The sequence below is a fragment of the Phoca vitulina genome, unplaced genomic scaffold (assembly GCF_004348235.1).
Source record: "Phoca vitulina isolate PV1807 unplaced genomic scaffold, GSC_HSeal_1.0 scaffold32, whole genome shotgun sequence".
NCBI classification, from domain to species: Eukaryota; Metazoa; Chordata; class Mammalia; order Carnivora; family Phocidae; genus Phoca; species Phoca vitulina.
This window is the reverse complement of record NW_022589735.1, coordinates 73,664-93,194: the sequence shown is the minus strand read 5'-3', so window position 1 is coordinate 93,194 and position 19,531 is coordinate 73,664. Positions and strand designations below refer to the sequence as shown.

At 42.0% G+C, this 19,531-nt stretch overlaps 1 protein-coding gene across 3 annotated transcripts in view; it reads left to right on the top strand.

Moving 5' to 3' along the window:
* LOC116645323 (protocadherin alpha-C2) overlaps window positions 1-19,531 on the top strand; it is an 84,813-nt gene that overhangs the window by 48,476 nt on the left and 16,806 nt on the right. For all 3 annotated transcript variants that reach the window (XM_032425469.1, XM_032425470.1, XM_032425468.1), the window contains exons 2-3: window positions 1,368-1,426; window positions 4,227-4,315. In XM_032425469.1, the coding sequence (XP_032281360.1) occupies window positions 1,368-1,426; window positions 4,227-4,315 (148 nt within the window). The remainder of the gene's footprint in view (window positions 1-1,367; window positions 1,427-4,226; window positions 4,316-19,531) is intronic.

Below are 19,531 nucleotides of genomic sequence, written 5' to 3'. Positions count from 1 at the left end.
CAATAAAAAGGTTAAGAACAAGAATTACTGACATTTTGAAGTAGTTTACTGGTATTACTATGGCTTTGTGTCTACCAAATATGATCATTATAATCCAGAGGAATTTATAGAATACAACCTCCATCTCTTCATCTTTCCACTGAAATAGACTTCAGTATTTAGTGGCAGGACCACTTTAATCTATGCCCATGAAAACACGTTGAGAGGAACATCTATCACAGGTGGGTTTTTTTGTAAAGATTTTATATATTTATTTTTGAGAGAGAAAGAGAACACACATGCACAAATGGGGAGGGGCAGAGGGAGAAGCAGACTCCCCACTGAGCAGGGAGCCTGATACAGGACTCGATCCCAGGACCCTGGGATCATGACCTGAACCAAAGGCAGACACTTAACTGACTGAGCCACCCAGGCGCCCCTCATAGGATTCTTTTATAACAAAATTTTTGCTAATAAATACAAGATAGTGATGGTGGTTCATTTTGTCCCCAGGAATTCCTGAGTACCTTCTAAGCAGCCCATAACTCCTCCAGCAGTCTTTAGGGGCCTATATTTTCCTTTTCTGTCCCCTCCACTTGGAATTGCCAGTCTGTGGACAGAGGGTAACAGATCTTTCCAGTACGCAGGTGGTGCAGACTGAGCCAGGCTCTTCTTGGGTTTCAGCAACTCCCTGTTAAGCAATCAGAGCCGAGCGAACAGTAATTGAGGGAAGAGGCAAAACCCTCAGAAAAGCAGGGAGCGAGTAGGATTTTATGAAAAGGATTATGTAGCAAAACAAGGTCAAACTCCCGTCGTGGTTTGTTTTCCTTCCTGGGGATTCCCCTTCAAGCGGCAGAAGAGGCAATTCTCAGTCGCTGGCGTGCGGACGGGGCACATCCGTCCTGGGTCGAAGATGCTGCACTCTGCAAAGGCAGCAGCAGATTGCGGTCCTCTGCAGTCCGGCCAGACCAGCAGAACTCGTGTAGTTTGTACGCCGTTACAGCTAGAATGCCAAATGGGAGCCGTTCCTTTAGTGTGAAGCATGTGAAGGCAAAAACAATGAACGCTTTCCCTGTCTCAAAATAGACTGCCCTCCCCCTAGCGCTGCTTTAGGAACATAGACCTGTTTTGAGCACGGCGAAGCCACAGCTGGTCCTTACAGCATCATTAAATCTGGTTTTTCCATGATATTGAGTCTGTGGAAGGACCCCGATGAGCTAATTTTCTCCTGAAGTGCTATATATATGGATATCGTCTTAGAGTTGCACATAAAATGGCTCCTTCAAAACTTTTTTCAGATACACGGAAATATTCTAGAAACAGCTAATCAGTCACGGGGAGATCACCGCTTTGCCTTATTAACAAAACCTCCCTTTGTGATTTTGCAGCCGCGACAGCCCAACCCTGACTGGCGTTACTCTGCCTCCCTCCGAGCAGGAATGCACAGGTATGTAGTTCCTTCCTCTTTTCAGTCAGAAGAACTTTAACTTTGTATGGCTCAGACACACGCTGTGTCTAGAGGCCAGAAACTGCTGTCAAACTGAGAGGCTTCAGATACTTCGCCAGGGGAATGTAGTTCCTTTTGACTCCATGTCTATTCCTTGGAACATTGGAAATAGTGCCAAATGCTTCTCAAGGGCTGGCAAATGAGAGTTCCCTGTAAAATTACAGAGACAGGCTGCTGTGTACTTTCTCTCATCGAAAGTTCTATAAGGAAATAATTACAACTTCCCTTATCCCTTCCCCAGCTATACTTTCTGTCCCTCCCTTAGAAATTATAATTAATACCGATGCTTTTAGATCTGAATATAGGTACGTGTTGTCTACCTTGGTTTTCTGTCACACATCGACTCTTTTATCCATTAACCACAATAATTGGCAACATGTTGTTCATGTTCATCCATATTAGAATCTCCTTATCTTTTCCATCTTGTTACTCTCTCGTTGCTATCAATGGCATGGGCTCTTCAGAGGATGAGCCATGTGAAAGGCCTTTATTGAATATCTGGAGACCAAATCTATCTTATTTTAAATGAACCTGGAGTAATAGCATTACTCTAAGACTCAGATTAAATATAATTTTGCTTTCTCTACTTTGTCTCTTTGACAGTAATTGATTAACTACCATTATTCCCAGAGCTGATTTAGTGCCATAGGGCCAAATAAAAGATTCTTTATTTTTGAGTATCTTTGGAAACCAAGAAACTAATGATCACTACCAGCAAAAGGATTTAGTTTTAAGGAAGAAATAAACTCTAAACTTAAGCCCCTCGAAATGTCTGGGCAACACTTCAGTAGATCTTTACCAAACCTACATCAGTTTCTAAAGAGAGCTTACAAAATGTGTGTTAAGTTAATGAAAAATTAGTTTTGAGTCCACTTAGAAATGCATTAAAGTAAAATAAATTAACATATTCTCAAGCATTACATTACAAGTCGAGCAGAAATCATTACAATGGGTGCTATTTCTGAACAAGAAGCAATCAGTGAAGGCCTGAAGATCCGTAGTTGGCATAGTGAGATGTCACATTGGAACCTGGGTCATAATTTTAGCCCAGAAACACTTGTGCAGTTGCTGGAATATTAGGTGTCAGGAGGGTTCTTTCTCTTTGTTAGTGACCAGCTTATGCTTTTGCCTACATCTGAGCTATTGTTGCAAACCATACATCAGGAAAAAGCATGGTTTATAATACCAGCTTTTTCTGTCCTAGTCGAACTAGTGTTCTACTTGAGAAGTATCAAAGCCATGAGATGTGCCTTTAAAACTACATTTGAAACAAAATGCTAAAACATATCACTTCCTTATTCCATTTCCAAAGGAAAAAAAAAAAAGCCAAGTGTGCTCCTATTCAGGTTTCAACTAAGATACCATGAGATACAAGTAGGATAAGGAATGAAATAAAAATTGAAGCTAAATGTAACTTATTCCTCACAGTAGAGTACACTGAACATATATTAGAGTTGGAAACGTACAGAATACTCTTCTCTTTTTACACATGTGCTTGGCTTCTTGGCCGTTCCAGCCTCAGACATCATGCAACTATTTCTTTGAAAATTCTGCTTTGAGTTGAGCTGGTTCCAGGGTAGTTACATCTCCAGAATGAATCTGATTGAACCCGTAGAATTTGCTGGTAGAATCCAGAAACACATGAAGGATATTAATATTTGAAAAAAAAGAAGATTCTAGGATGTAGATGAAGGGAAGAATCGCAGTAGGGCAGAGCTTAATGAGTGAATTTTGATTAGATATGTTATTCAGAGTCAAGAGTGAAAGAGTATTCAATTGATAGATGGGCTTCCCCCACAATAGTTCAAGATTGTCTGCTCTGCTGCCTCATATAACCCTTCAGATAGTAGTATAAAATTAAGTTTTATAACTTAATTTGCAAGATGAACCAATGTCTTTTTGAAAAGAATCCTCTAATCCTGATGAGGATTTTCTTGGATGATGTTTACTCTTAGAGTCCCATTTGTTCCTTCCTTCCTTCATCCATCCCACAAATAGAGGAGGGTCTCCTATATATGCGAGCATTAGACATACATAAATGAACATGATGTTTGCTCCATCCCTGAACGGTTTATCTTCTATCTCTGCTTGCCTCTAAGGGCGTCCCAGTTCGTGTCTCACTCCCTGCAATAGTTCATGCTGAATTAATCTCTTCTGAATTGGGATCTGTGAGTGGTGGCGATAGGTTTCCTCAAGTTCCAGGAAATGGAGGGTGGGTTGTCTGTAAGTAAAAGATACAGAAAGAATAAAACAGAAAATAAGGTTAAGAAGTAATTGGGTAACTAAATTGGAGTAACGCTACAGTGGTCAGCAAATAATTTTCATGTGTTTTCCTCTTTGCTGTAGAGGACCCAGAAACAAGAGAATCAGCAAGAGAGGCCTGGGGCTTCTGAGAACAAGCTCACCTCACCTGCTTCAGCATTAAGATGTTAAAATGGCGTTAGCCCTCTGATGGGCTTCCTGTTAGATTTACTGAACACCACGTGGCATTAATGACAAGCAAAACTGTCATAAAGATAAAACATGTTTATTGCCTGAATAGTATGGCAAGCAGTAAGTCAGCAGTGCTTTTGCAGTTTGTGTGAGGTGACTGCTCAGCAGTAATTGCTTCGGTTCAAGTAGGAGTAGAGTGTGTTAGCTGCAGCCCTGCCTTCAGAGATGCATGCACTTTCTCAGGTGGAAGGAGATCTGGAAAGTCGTCTGTGGTCTAACCATTATTTGGGTCTGTGTGTTTACTCAGCTCTGTGCACCTAGAGGAGGCTGGCATCCTACGGGCTGGTCCAGGAGGGCCTGATCAGCAGTGGCCAACAGTATCCAGTGCGACACCAGGTAAAGACCCAACGTCTCTCTCTTCTTGCTGGGTTCTAGAAGGCAATCAGATGACCTGCTTTTTTTTAAGACCAGGAATGTTAATGGTTCTCTTTTTAGTCTTTCTTCTTTTCCTTACATACATACATGATTATTTTGATTTTCAACTTAATGTCCTTCAAGAATTGAAAACAGGAGAGAGGGAGAGAGAGAGTATGTGTGTGTGTGTGTGTGTGTGTGTGTAAAGTTCTTTTGTAAAGTAATCAGGCATCTTTCACATGCTTAGGCTATCTGAGCCACACAGAGAAGGTCTGGTGGCCTCATGCACAGAGATGACACTGTTAGCAAAGATCTTTTGGTTGAAGACAATGGAAACCCATTCAAAGTGGTAAGCAAAAGGGAGATACATAGATCTAGAGACAGATACATAGACAGATGCAATGGAGTTTCTCGTGGAAGTGGAAAGTTATGAAAACTTTTTATGAAAACTTTATGAGAGGCACCACTCTCTTTGACTTCAGGTCAAAGTCAGACCTGCTTCTTTCTGCATATCTACATCAATCTGCATACTGACTTTTACTGCCTTGACATGTATATTTACACATGTGACCATCTCACAGTTTCTTAGTTTAGAGGACCAATGGGGACTGATTCCTAATCCATACTTTCAGGAAATAGAATCTGCCGAATTGGATCAAGAACCCAGTGGCTGGGAGAGCATAGAAAAATTCCTTAAACTCATATTTCCTTAGTTTCCTTATTCTTGCCTAATCACTAAAGCAATGTCATATAATAAAAATATGGCTATGTAGGCCCATCCCTGTGGCAGTTTTCATAAAGGAAGATTTCAGAGACTGTAAATGGTGTCTATCATAATCCTCTATTAATAGAACATCATGATGATAATAATAGTTCCTGATTATTGAGCCATAATCTACCCGGACATTGTGCCGAGCACATTAAATATGTGATCTCATTTATCCCCCATGACAACCTTGCAAGGGATTTATTATGTCTATTACACATATGAGAAAGTGGAGACACAAAGAGGGTAAGAAACATACCCACGTTCACGTAGTCTGTAAGTGGCAGAGGTAGGATTCAAACCCAAGTGTGTCTAGTTCCAAATCCAAGTGTATGTAGCACTTATATTCCTAGCATGGCTAGCTTGCAAGAACCCATCAAAATTCAAATACATATATTACAGATGACATAAGTGTGCGTGTGAAACATTCTTTCCAAAAATAATCAGGTGCCTTTCAAATGATTGGGCTATCCGAATAACATGTGCAGCTAAGGGCCCATTTTTGCTGGCAACACTAAGGGCTTTCGTTGATTCTAATCAGCCAGCATTTGCTATTTATGAATGTTGCATGATTCAACTAAAAGTCACATTTGTCAAAAAAAAAACACCAAACAAATGCACAAGTTAAAGCAATTCATTAGAGGGTAATATTGCCAGATGGCAAGGAGAGGGACATAAAATAGTTCATTGACAAATCTGCAGCCCCAGTGCCAGTGATGGAGTGAAGAAATGATGGAGGAGGAAGGGGCGTTGGGCTGCCAAGTATTGCAGGCTGGGAGGCATCTGGAATGGTAAGAGCTATCCTGTGAAAGCAGCTTATACCCATGCCCTGCTCACCTGCCTTCGTTTCAGGGCTTTCCTATTCTCACAGAGCCAGGAACTAAGTCTGAATACATTCTCCCTTTCCTTGATGATGCTGGTGGGTGTACATTCCTAGGCAAATGGGCAATAGCAACTGCCCGCTGATTATTTCATCTGCATCTGGCCCAGGTCTCTTTGCTTCAGATTTGAAAGAATGTTAGGAACCCATCTTCTTGACAGAAGATAAGGAAGGAGTCTCCACTGCTCCCCTCCTCTATTGTCCCAACCCCTCTTGTCTAATCCCTTCTGTCCAGGACTGTGCCTGGTTCCTGCCGCATGAGTCACAGTCCTCATGGACTGGGCTGGACAGAGCTTCCATCTTGCAAGTAGCCCATGGGTGATCTAACCATACTTTTCAGCATACCTCCTCACCGGTGACATAGAGTTCAAAGGATGCCCCTCTGCCTTCTGCTCTGTCCTTTTGACACTTTCAGGTTTTAGGACTCAAAATATGTTCTGCGCTGTCATTAGGGAATATGGCATAAGGATTAAGGTTATGATTTGGAGTCAGCTGAATAAGCAAATTGCTTAAATTCATGTTTTCCTAATTACCCCATCTATAAACTGGGTATAATGATAACACCTATCTTAGTGAGTTGCCATGATTACTAAAGAAGAAAGTTGAATATAGTGCTTGACATATAATATTAATAAATGCCTAATTTTCTCACTGTTTTTTTTTTTTTTCTGGAATAGTTTTGTGCAATCTATGATGTGGCCTTGGCTGATGACCTGGTGGCCAGAATTCAGTAATTCTCATTTCTGGACCCAGAGACCCACCCTCTAAGGTTGTCTGGATCATCGTGACATCTGCACAGTCCAGGCACTCTCCCTACCCCCCAACCCCAGCTGTCCTTCTGGGGATGGAATGAGGAGGCTTCATTAGTTCTGCCCAAAGAAAAGGAAAATGCTTCAAGAAACCTGGTTGTTTCCAGTCCCAAGAAGAGCCTGCCTTTCATTGATTCTGTTGCTCCCTCACGATGAAGGTGCAGTTGCTTCCAGAAGGCTTCCTCCTGTTGCCTGGGTCTCCTTACACTTGTGTCTGAAACCCCCCCCCCCCCCCATGAATCACTACCTTCTCACTCCTAAAAGAGCTGTAGCCGGGGGGCATGAAGAGAGAGGGCCCAGCTATGCATTAGTCCTCATTCACATGTCTTCCTTGCGGTTGTTTTTCCTCCACTGATGCATTCTTTTGCTTTGTCACTAAACTGTTCATTTCTCTTCACAGTCCACAAAAACCTAGGATAAGATGTCACCCTCTGAAAGGATCAATGGGGACATCACCAGGTGATGTTTCTGGCAGGATAAACAAGTCAGGCATCAAATCGGTTAATCCTGATTACTGGCCCCCTTCTCCAGCCTCGCCTCTGTGTGAGCAGACCTGGACGAAGGGCTTCTTCTTGAGCAGCTTCCCATGAGACCGAGCAGAGAAAGAAAATGGGCTGAGGAGGGAGAGCGCGGCATCCAGTTACAGCTTCTTCCTCAGAGGGAGGGATGTGCTGGGGGCGGTGCTTTAAAGGGCCAGTCATTCACATTTGCAACTCTCACTTTCTCAATGTGAATGTTCTGAAGAGGTTTTAATGAGTGCCCTCTTGTGATCAGTTCCGAGAGGGAAGCCTGAGAGGTTATAAGAAGACTACCCCTGCCTTTGAGAGAGCCAGTCGGGCTCCAGTGCACCAGGCTGCTTTGCTATTCCCTACTGGTTCTTCCAGGGGTCCCCTTTTCTACTTTTCATTACTTAAGGCAACAGATTATTTTTGGAGTGGGAGATACTATTTTCAAAAGAGCTCAGGGAATTCCGAAACACACCGCGCTGCCAAAGATAACGCCATAGCTTGTCAGGGAAGACCGCAGGGGCTGGGGGACTAGGAAGTGGAAGATTAATTAGGCAGGCCAGATGACTCAGGCAGGGAGGCGTAGGGGACCTTAGTTTAGAGTGACCAGACAGTGGTTTGCAAACTATAGTACTTGGAGCAGCTGCCCTAATTCCTACTGAGTCAGAAATTCTCAGAGTGGGGCCCAGAAATCTGTGTTTTAACAGGCCCTCCGTGTTATCCCAATGTACCCCAAATTTAAGAACTGGTGTAGAATGAAGAGTAAATATTCCTGAGGTTGTGCGATATCTTTGGAGGCTCAGAAGTCGTGCGAGGAAGGCATCGACTCATGATTCTTGCAGGAAGCAAGAACCCTTTCCTGTATCAGAGAAAGAATCACTAAGAGTTCAGGCTCCAGGTCAGAGTAACCCTCCCTTGAATTCTATCTCTGTCACTGTGCAGTTCAAAGTCCTTTATGTAACTTTTCTGATTCCTAGTTTCTCTGTAAGATAGTAGTAGTGTCCACTTAGTAAGGTTGTAACAAGAATTAAATGAGATAATACACGCATGTTACAGAACCTAGAGAATAACGATTGGTAGATGGTAGCTATTTCTGGGGATTTTTCAAGGTATGAGTCTATCTTTCACATTGAGAATTTAGGTCTGATTTGTTCTGAGTAGTCTCTGTGGGAAGGCTCTGTTCTAGAGATTTTTCTTAACGCGCCTGTTTTTTTATGTCCCTGAGGGATTGTTTTTGCCCTGGTTTGCCATATGTCTTTATTCTGTGGATGATGGACACAGTTTATGTGCCCTAGTTTTATGGGGGTGGGGAATTCATGCTTTTATTTGTTTTAGGGTTTCCTACCTCTGACAAAATCAACTTTCCAAGAAGGGGCTTCATGTAGACTCCATCTCTGATTCTTCTCCAGAAAGAAGCCATGATCCTTGAGTTTTTTTGGAATCCATATAGGAGAACTGCCAACACGAATTTTTCCACTTCATGAGTGAGTGCAGCCTCAGGCCTTGTTTGAGAATTTAGAAAGCCTGCTGTTCCACTAACCTGCTCACCCTCAACTTCTGCTGTTGTCATGGCAATCACAGACCTGGGAGGTGTGTACAGATCCTTATTAGGAAAAAAAATGAGATCAGTGATCTGTGTGTGTGAGGCAGCTCACGCATTGGCGTCCTCCGCTCCCACCTGCATCTCGGGGCCAGAGTGCCAGCCTGGTTGAGAGGTCTCTAGCTGAGGAATGTGAGTCCTCGTAAGGTGCACTTTTACTTTTTGGGGCTTTGGGTCTCATCATGTCTGCTGGAGTTCTCTGTGTAGCTTGTGTTTTGTGTTCTGACCTGGCCTGGAGGGAGGGAGCAATACAGGGTGGGAAAAGGGAATTAGAATCCTCTACCTAGGAGAAGCAATGAAACTTAAGTCTTTGCTGGCTTTATTCATTCACATTTGCCTCCTCCTTTAGAAGAACACCCTGCACTGTCTATTTTTAATGGTCATGTAAATAAAAAATTAGAATGAAAACTTTCTGGTTTTCGCCAAATTAACATTTCCATTTATTGTTTTTTTTTATTTTATTTATTTGAGAGAGAGAGAACGAGAGAGAGAGCACAACCACAGAGGGAGAGGGAGAAGCAGACTCCCTGCTGAGCAGAGAGCCCGATGCAGGGCTCCATCCCAGGACCCTGAGATCATGACCCGAGCCCAAGGCAGACACTTAACCAAATGCGCCACCCAGGCATCCCTAAACATTTTTGTTTAGTAAATTGATTCTGAGATAATTCTTTCCCTCCACCCTGTGTTTCCTCCACCTCTCTCATTTTTTTTCTACACCATTTTCTCCAGGATTGGTTAGCTCTGGGCAGAATATAGTCAGGGTTGGAAACATGATACAAAATAAATAAATTTTTTTCTTTAAAAGTGGCCCAAAACAGAGTTCATATGCTTCCTGAAAATCAAGTCCCATCTGCACTCTAGTGTATGCTCCTGGGCATACATTTTAGAGGGTATAGTGAGGAGAGAAGAGTAGTTAGCCTCCAGTTTCCTTCAAATCCCACAGATGCAGAGAAGCAGCTAATGCAGGGTCAGGAAATGGATACTCATTATAGTTCCTTAGGTTATCATTGATCCATTTAATGTGTCACTGGAGTATACAGTCTGGCCCCTGAAAACTTCATCATGAGAAACAACTTTTGAATAATGTCTTAGGAAAATAATACACTTTTATCCTTCTTTTGTTTAGGAGTATTGCATGGGACAATAGATTTTCCAAATTACCTTCTCTCCTAGTTTTATCTGTACACCATAGTTTGTAGCTAAGTTTTTAAACCCCTTATCAAAAGGGAAATTCAGGTTTCTACCGGGAAGATTCTAGTGTCTCAAAGGATCAAGGAAGGGCAGCGGTTACCAAATCTGCCACGTGACTGGGCTCAAAGATGACAGGCTACCTGTGTAGCTTGAGAGCCCTGTGGCAAAGTAGAAGTGAGAGTCTGTACTTCATTCTGGAGGAAAGATGGCTTGGATTGTTTGGAATTGGTGGGCTGAGAGCTCTTTCCTGAGAGGTGCTTAGACAAAAGTACCTACTTATAACCTGGGTTGAGGGCAGAAGAGAGGTAATGGCTTGTAATTACTTTAAGCTTGCAGCTCTAGCAAGCATTTCCTGAAACCTCACTAATTCTAGTAAAATACAAATGAAAGTCTGTCCCCAGCAATAGCAAGGGTCTTTAATTACAAATATTTTCAGAGAAACTCAGCCCAGATTCCAAAAGAACTTGAAATGTTCATTTTCACAGAGGCAGTCAACTTTGAGTTGAAAAGGTCATTGCCTAATTTGGAGAAACATATTTAGGTCAAGCACTGGCTAGAGCCTAAGGGCCCCTAGGAAAGGGCCATAAGAGAGTTCATTGCCGGGAGACCTGGACTTGAGCATGTGGACTGGAGAGGAGTGTCTTCTGTCTCTACACTTAGAGCTTGTTACCCACAGTCAAAAAAGGAGAGGGAGGGTGCCTGGGTGGCTCATTCCGTTAAGCGTCTGCCTTCGGCTCAGGTCATGATCCCAAGGTCCTGGGGATTGAGCCCCACACTGGGCTCCCTGCTCAGCAGTGTGTCTGCTTCTCCCTCCCCCTCTGCCCCTGCTCATGCTGTCTCTCTTGCTCACTCTCTCTCAAATAAATAAATAAAATCTTTAAAAAAAAAAGAAAGGAGAGGAAGCAGAGATCAATGCCATTCCACTCTTATCTCAATGAGACTAAGAGTTTCCTCAGCAGTAGCCCTGCCTGGAATGGTCTATCTCCAGGGGAGTGGGCTAGGTGAAGGATGGGAGAAGACAGTCCTGAGGATGGCAATACCAAAAGAAATAAAGGGGGAAAGGAGTACACCTGAAACTAGTATAACACCGTGTGTTAACTATACTAGAATTAAAATTAAAACTTAATAAATTTTTTAAAAGGATGTTTGTATCAGTATGGAAACAGGAAATTGAGAGCTTTATAGAAGTCAGACTCACAAGTGTAACTCTAGAAGGTTAGGGTACAAAAAGGCAATTTTTAGGAACTAAATTTGTATCCGCAGGAAAACAGGGATGATGAGAAGCTTATTGTTACTAGAGTTGTGGCTCTTGACGGCTGAATCCCAAACAGTGTACCTGGGCCTCTAGATTACAGCTGCCAGTGAATGTAAAACAACCCAAACAAACTTAAAAAATGAAGAAAGTCTGAACAAACAAGTTTGTTGTTGACAGTCCAAGAAAGTCTGCCAGTTTGTGCTTACTTCCAACATTGGACCAATCCCGTGTCAGCATCATGTGCCAGGCTGAGTAGTGAGGTGACACTTCCCAAGTCTTCTCTTTTATGTTTTTTGATTCTGCCCTATAGGTGCTGTCTTACCCAAAACACATGTGTCACATCTCTGTTCCCATAATCATCTAGGATTACCCAAAAGTTTGTAGCAAGTCTAAAAGCCTCAGCCTGTGTGAATGGATGATTTACATTACATCATGCACACCAAATTGCATGTCAGAGAGTTTTGGGGGCAAAAAGAGTATCACCAGGTATGTAGACAGCCCTGAGGTGGACACCTTTGAGCCTATGATATTGGCTTTGTGTTTGATGATGAGCCATGGGATACACATACCTATTAGCAAGGAAGTATGTATGTTGATGAGAGGGTCTTTGTTGTTGAAGTTTCAGAGTCTTTAAATCCTGTGCTGTTGCCCCCTGTTGTTGTAAAACAGTCTTTTAGAACAAGACAAAGGAAGACTTAATGAATTACTATGTATTAAAACTATGATAACACTTTATATGCATTGCATACTTAAACAGGAGAGAAACGCATTGTTATTCCCATGTTTTAAATAAGGAAATTGAGACTCATAGGAATTAAGTGACTTCCATACATTTACACATTTAGTGTTTTTTGCTCACTGTTTTATTCCCAATGTCGAGCAAGGTGTCTAGCACACAGTGATGCTTAATATCTGATGACTCATTAATGAGTACAATGGCAAAGGCAATATTTGGACCCATGTCAGCCTGCTGGTGAACCCTGTGCTCTTAGCTAACACACTACTGATACTTTGTCCTACATGCCAGATGAAGGGAATATTTTGGTAACTTGGAGAGGACTATTCATTGTCTGAGTTCCAGGCTGATTGTGGGGTCTGTATTAGTTTCTCATTACTATTATAACAAGTTACCACAAACTTCATGGCTTAAAGCAATGCAAATTTACTATTGTACAGTTCTGGAGGTTAGAAGTTTTTTTTCTTTTTTCTTTTTTTAAAGATTTTATTTATTTATCTGACAGAGAGATAGAGAGAGAGCACAAGTAGGCAGAGTGGCAGGCAGAGGGAGAGGGAGAAGCAGGCTCTCCACTGAGTAGGGAGCCGGACATGGGGCTCGATCCCAGGACCCCAGGATCATGACCTAAGCAGAAGTCAGCCGCTTAACCGACTGAGCCACCCAGGTGCCCCTGGAGGTCAGAAGTTTTATTGGGCTAAAATCAAGGTGGATTCCTGTTACTATATAACAAGTATCCACTTTCCTTCAGTTTCCAATAACCTGTTTCTCATTTGCCTTAGAGCTGTCACTGATAGCCTCTTTAATGTCCTATTTCTACTAACAGTCTGTTCGTGATCATTTAGGTATTCCTTAAGATGATGGTATGTTTTCTCTAACATTTCTCACGTCTTTCTGAGTCCTCTCTAGCAGAGTCTTAGTAGATACTTTTCTACTAAGAGTCTGTTCAAAGTAAGTTAGGCAATTGATCTCATGCTTCTCAGAATTCTTTCAATCTCTGACCATTGCCCAATTCCAAAGCCACATCAACATTTTTAGTTATTTCTAATAGCAGGACCCCACCTCCAGGTACCAAAATCTGTATTAGTTTCCTGGGGCTGCTGTACCAAATTACCGTAAACTGGGTGGCTTAAACCAATACAACTTTATTATCTCATAGTTCTGGAAATCAGAAGTCCAAAACGGGTTTCCCTGCACTAAAATCAAGATGTCAGCAGGGCTCCATTCCTTCTGGAGGTTCTAGGGGAGGGTCTCTTTCCTTGTCTTTTCCAGCTTTTAGAGGCTGCCTGCATTTCTGGGCTCCTGGATTCTTCATCTTCCAAGCCAACAGGATAGCATCTGCAAATCTCTCTCTGACTGTGATTTTCCTGCCTCCCTCTTCCCCTTATAAGGACCCTGGTGATTACATTGGGCCTACTTGGATAATCCAGGATAATCTGTCTCAACATCCTCAGTTAAGTCACATCTGCAAAGTCCCTTTTGTCATGTAACATAACATTCGCAGGTTTCAGAAATTAGGATATTGGCGTCTTTGGGGGACCGTTATCTGCCTACCACAGGGTCTTTCATGTTCAGGCAGACATGGCTGTGTGCATCTGTGTGTTGTAAACTTCAGTAGAGGTGAAAGTAAAATAAAGTGCATATTAGGACCATGAAGAGGTGTAAAGAGAGTCCAGTGTGGACCAGACTTTACACAGCTTTGAAGGCTATTATTAATTGTCAGAACTTTGCTGGAGACTAATTAATCACCTTCCTTTCCCTCTAAGTCTTAACTAATTAAGAATAGATACAAGGAGCCAACTAAGGAATCAAAGTTGAGAATCAGATTTATTATTGGTAAAGATGGTCTGGAGAATATGGCAGGGCCTCTACCTCCCAAATACAAGGGAGGAAAATCAAGAATGGCAGACCACTCCCTTGGTGAGGAGGGGAAACTATCCTGGTTTGATTACCAAACAGAGCTAGAGCAGAGAGTGGAAAAGAGTCAGAGGAGAGGTATATTATGAAAAAACAGTGACTGTTAGTGCTAACTTTCCCCAATCAAAAAAGCATGATCCATTTGAAATATGATTTATGGTAATCTCCCCAACTGGACAGATAACTTTTTCTTCCTGGGAAGAGTAAGTATGGAAATGGAGCTAAAGGTGAGAGCCCCCTTCCTAGCCCATTGCCTAAGGATGAAAGTATTGGTTGCTGGGTGTCTCTTTTCTATGGGCAGAGGTGAAAATGGGGAGACAGGAGGAAGATCGTACATTGTTATGTTAAAGGCTTAGAGATATTGTTCTGCCCCAGGCCTGAGAGTATTTTCCCAAGAGTTAGAGACCAGACAGGAGAGGACAGGAACTCTTTGGATCACCCACAGCCTGATCTGGAAGGAGTCAGTTAAAGGGCATGGTAGCCAGTGGAAAAGTCACTGTCCCTGGGGTGATGCCAGGAGATAGGGACAGTGCATATTGCCTGCCCTGTGTATGCATCTAGCATCTGTGTCTGGGTGAAAACAGATTGAAACATGTATTCAGGACTTCCCCGAAGAAGAAAGTACAGAGCCTGATTGGTGTGCATGTGTGTGTTGGGGGTTGTGGGCCGTTCGGAGGAGGAGATACTTCAGCCAGTGTTCACACGCTTTTCCTGAGTGTGACGTCCTGTCTCAGGGACAGGGGTTAGGTCTGTGGATACACAGGACACAGGATTTGTTTGTGTGTTTTTTAGGAGCGTTTGCATAAAAGACCTATTCTCATACTAGCTACCTCCTTGAGATCCAAACAAACTAGATACCTCCAAAGCCTAGAGCCTCTCAGCATCCTCAGCAGCTCTGACTGGAGACCAGATCACTCCCCATGCCTCTGACAGTGATTAGGCATGAGACCCATGAAAGAACCTCCTTGGAGGCCAGCATCCCCTCTACAGGGGATTGCATCACCAAGATGTTAATCCAGCTGTTGTCCGTGCAGCCTGCAGTGAGTGGGGTTGTGTTTCAGTCATCAGTACCATGTCAGTTTCCCACTGTTGGACCAAGTATAAATTGATTCTAATATTTGCTTTGGGAAAATTTCTTTAGTAAGAATGAGCTCTCTGTAAATCTAAGGATTTAGAGATCTAAATTACTTCTTTGTCTTCTCTCACTCAAGGTTGCAACCCTGCATTTAGGATACTAACCCTTTAAATGCTTGTAATTTGAGGAGCACTAGAAAGATCCTCCTCACAAAACCCACCTCACAGGCAGGTTCCTAGAACTCCACCATTCACCACCACCAGCATTCTCTTTTAAATTCCCTATTCATTCATTCATTCTGTCTCTCTCTCTCTCTCTCTCACACACACACACACACACACACACGTGTGAAGTATTAGAGTATCCTATCCAACAGTACTTTCCTTGGCTTGGCTTTAATACAGAATTTGGTTAGAACACTCTGTATAGTCATTAAACAAACATTAAGCACCTATTTAAAGTCAGCCTATCTAGTAACACAGTCCTGTCCTCATACTTTAGTGGGGGAAGATAGAAATGTAAGGAAATAAGGTAGAAATATTACAGTATCATGTGATAAGGACCATGATAGTGCCATGCACAGGCAGGGCCAATGAGGAGGAAGGAAGCTGGGACAAACCACCAGGGCCTATCAGTCCAGAATGGGACCCAGAGTCTACCTATATTGTAATCAGTACAAACTATATGTAAATGTGATAAGCTGGTCCACCTTTCCTGAGAGGGCCCCCAGAATTGTTTTCATGGGTCCTAAACCCTCTTTCAGCAACCATGAATGCTGGATGTTGTGGAAACCCAGAAGATGGAATTGGGGATTTAGGGGACCATCTCAGAGACTATGACATTTAATACTGGGTAGTGAAGGATGGTATGTAGGATATGGAATGGAAGAGAAAGAGTTCTGGACAAAGTGAACAATACCTGTAAAAAAAAACACCAAAAATCAGGGTGGCTCAGTCGGTTTAGCATCTGACTCTTGATTTCAGCTCAGGTCATGATCTCAGGGTCATGAGATCAAGTCCTGTGTCAGGGTCTGCATGCATGTGCTCTTTCTCTCTCTAGAAAACAAACAAACCAACCAATCAAAAAAAACCCCCAAAACAACACAACAATAACAAAACAACAAAAATCAGAAATGCATAATCTAGGTGAATAGAATGAGTACACTTGGTGGGTGGAAGGGATAAAGGACTGTTGGGAAATGAGATCAGAAAGGTAGACAAAAATTAGATTTTGTAGGGCCTTCAAAATCCTGCTAAACATCTTGAAGTTTCATCTGTTGACAGTGGAGAGCCACCAGAAGGTTGGTTGGTTGGTTGGTTGGTTTTTTAAGAAAAGAAGCTCTACTGAGCCCCTTTACCTCTGCTGAATCTTCAGAAATCATCCTATAATATGTCAGGACAAGCTCATGAACTATCAACTTAGTGTTTTTCCCCACCTAAACCAAGGACTGGAAACTTTAAATTCCAGTATAGTTAACATACAGTGTTATATTAGTTTCAGGTGTCTAATATAGTGATTCAGCAATTCTACACATTATTTAGCATCATGATAATTATACTCTTAATCCCCATCACCTAGTTCTCCCATCCCCCAACCCACCTTCCCTCTGGTAACCATCAGTTTGTTCTCTATAATTGAGTCTGTTATTTTGTCTCTTTTTCTTTCTTTCTTTTTTCTGTTTCTTAAATTCCACATATGAGTGAAAGCATATGGTATTTGTCTTTCTCTGACTTATTTCACTTAGCATTATTACCCTCTAGATCCATCCATGTTGCAAATGGCAAGATGACATTCTTTTTTATAGCGGAGTAATATTCCATCGTACATATATACCATTTCTTTTTTTTTTTTTTTTTAAGATTTTATTTTTTTTATTTGAGCAAGAGAGAGAGAGCGCACAAGCCAGGGGGTGGAGAGGCAGAGGGAGAAGCAGACTCCCTGCTGAGTAGGGAGCCCAACTCAGGGCTCCATCCCAGGACCCTGGGATCATGACCTGAGCCAAAGGCAGACCCTCAACCAACTGAGCCAGCCAGGCACCCCATATACCACATCTTTTTTAAAAAAAATTTTTATGTCTTCTTTATCCATTCATTTGGTGATGGACACTCGGTTGCTTCCATAATTTGGCTACTGTAAATAATGCTGCAATAAACATAGGGGTACCTATATCTTTTTGAATTAGTGTTTTTGTATTTGGGTAAACACCTAGGAGTAGAATTACTGGATCAAATGGTAATTCTATTTTTAATTTTTTGAGGAACCTCCATTCTCTTTTCCACAGTGGCCACACCAGTTTTTGTTCCCACCAACAGTGCATGAGGCTTCCTTTTTCTGCACATCCTTGCCAACACTTGTTATTTCTTGTGTTTTTGATATTAGCCATTCTGACAGGTGTGAGGTGATATCTCATTGTCGTTTTGACTTGCATTTCCCTGATGATGAGTGATGTTGAGCATCTTTTCATGTGTCCGTTAGCCATCTGAATGTCTTCTTTGGAGAAATGTCTGTCCATGTCTTCTGCCCATTTTTTGATTGGATTATTTGGGTTTTGGGTGTTGAGTTGTATAAATTCTTTATATATTTTGGATACTAACCCTTTATCGGCTATGTCATTTGCAGATATCTTCTCCCATCTAGTAGGTTGCCTTTTAGTTTTGCTGGTTCTTTCCTTTGCTATGCAGAAGCTTTTTATTTTGATGTAGTCCCAATAGTTTATTTTTGCTTTTGTTTTCCTTGCCTCAGGAGACATATGTAGAAAAATGTTGCTATGGCTGATGTCAGAGAAATTACTGCCCGTGTTCTCTTCTAGGATTTTTATGGTTTCAGTTCTCACCTTTAGGTCCCTAATCCATTTTGAATTTATTTTTGTGTATGGTGTAAGCAAGTGATCCATTTTCATTCTTTTGCATGTAGCTGTCCAGTTTTCCCAATACCATTTGTTGAAGAGATGGTCTTTTTTCCATTGCACAGTCTCACCTCTTTTGTCAAAGATTAATTGACCATATAATCATGGGTTTATTTCTGGGCTCTCTATTTTGTTCCATTGATCTATGTGTTCCATTGGTCTATGTGTCAATACCATACTGTTTTGATTACTACATCTTTGTGTAGTGTATCTTGAAATCTATGATTATGGCGCCTCCAGTTTTGTTCTTTTTTTCAAGATTGCTTTGGCTATTCAGGGTCCTTTGTGGTTCCAAATTTTAGGATTATTCTAGTTCTGTGAAGAATGCTGCTGGTAGGGGCACCTGGGTGACTCTGTCAGTTAAGCATCTCCCTTTGGCTCAGGTCATGATCTCAGGGTCCTGCTCAGCAGGGAGCCTGCTTCTCCTCCTCCTCTGCCTGCCACTCCCCCTGCTTGTGCTCTCTCTCTCTGTCAAATAAATACAGAAAACCTTTAAAAAAAAAAAAAACCAGAATACTGCTGGTATTTTGATAGAGATTGCATTAAATCTGTAGATGGCTTTGGGTAGTATGGACATTTTAAAAATATTTGTTCTCCCAATCCATGAGCATGGAATATCTTTCCATTTGTTTGTGTCATCTTCAATTTCATTCATCAGTGTCTTAAAGTTTTCAGAGTACAGGTCTTTTGACTCCTTGGTTAAGTTTATTCCTAGCGGTTTGCAGGTTTTTTTGTTTTGTTTTGGTGCAATTGTAAAAGGGATGGGACTGTTTTCTTAATTTCTCTTTCTGCTACTTCATTATTAGTGTACAGAAATGCAACAGATTTCTGTATATTGATTTTGTATCCTAAATTTCTTTTTCATTTCTACTAGGATTGGAAACTGTCTAGAAATGTGGAACCAAAAGGGAGGTGATGACAGCATTTTTGTAAAAAGGACTGGCCTTGGAAATGTTCTGAGCTAATGCTGGTGGACTTGATCTGATCTTGTCTGAGAAAATGTGGAGAGGGAGGCTAGGTTTGTTTAAATTTTGCTTTGGTTTGCTTCTTAAGGGAGGCAGCACAACATTGCAGAGTGCCTCAGGTCCCTGTTGTACCGCTCAGTCATTGTGCCTCAGATTTATTAGTGTGTAAAAGAGGAAAGACCGTTTGCTGTTGTAAGGATTAAATGAAACAGTGCATGCAGAATGCCTAGTGCCATGCTTAGCTCATGGTAAACATTCAAAAAATGTTATCATTTACTCAATTTAATATTCCTGGCACTTAGCACAATGCCCGGCACACAGTAAAATCCTTCCACAGAAAGGATTCAAAATGGTTTTGTTAAATTAAATGAAATGGGATAGGAAGTGCAAGGTCAGGGGGTAGTGATGGTGGAGAGGGTTTTCCCCAGATGGTACTCTTTCTCTTGCCCTCCTTCTCCTGTAGCATTCTGAGGGCACCTCCATTTTATACCCTCCGTGCAAGGAGATCACTGTTTGGCTAGAAATGGTTGCTCAAGGCTGAGAAGTGACACAGCAACATGGCCTGGGATTGCTGCCAGATTTTAAGAAGCGCAGAT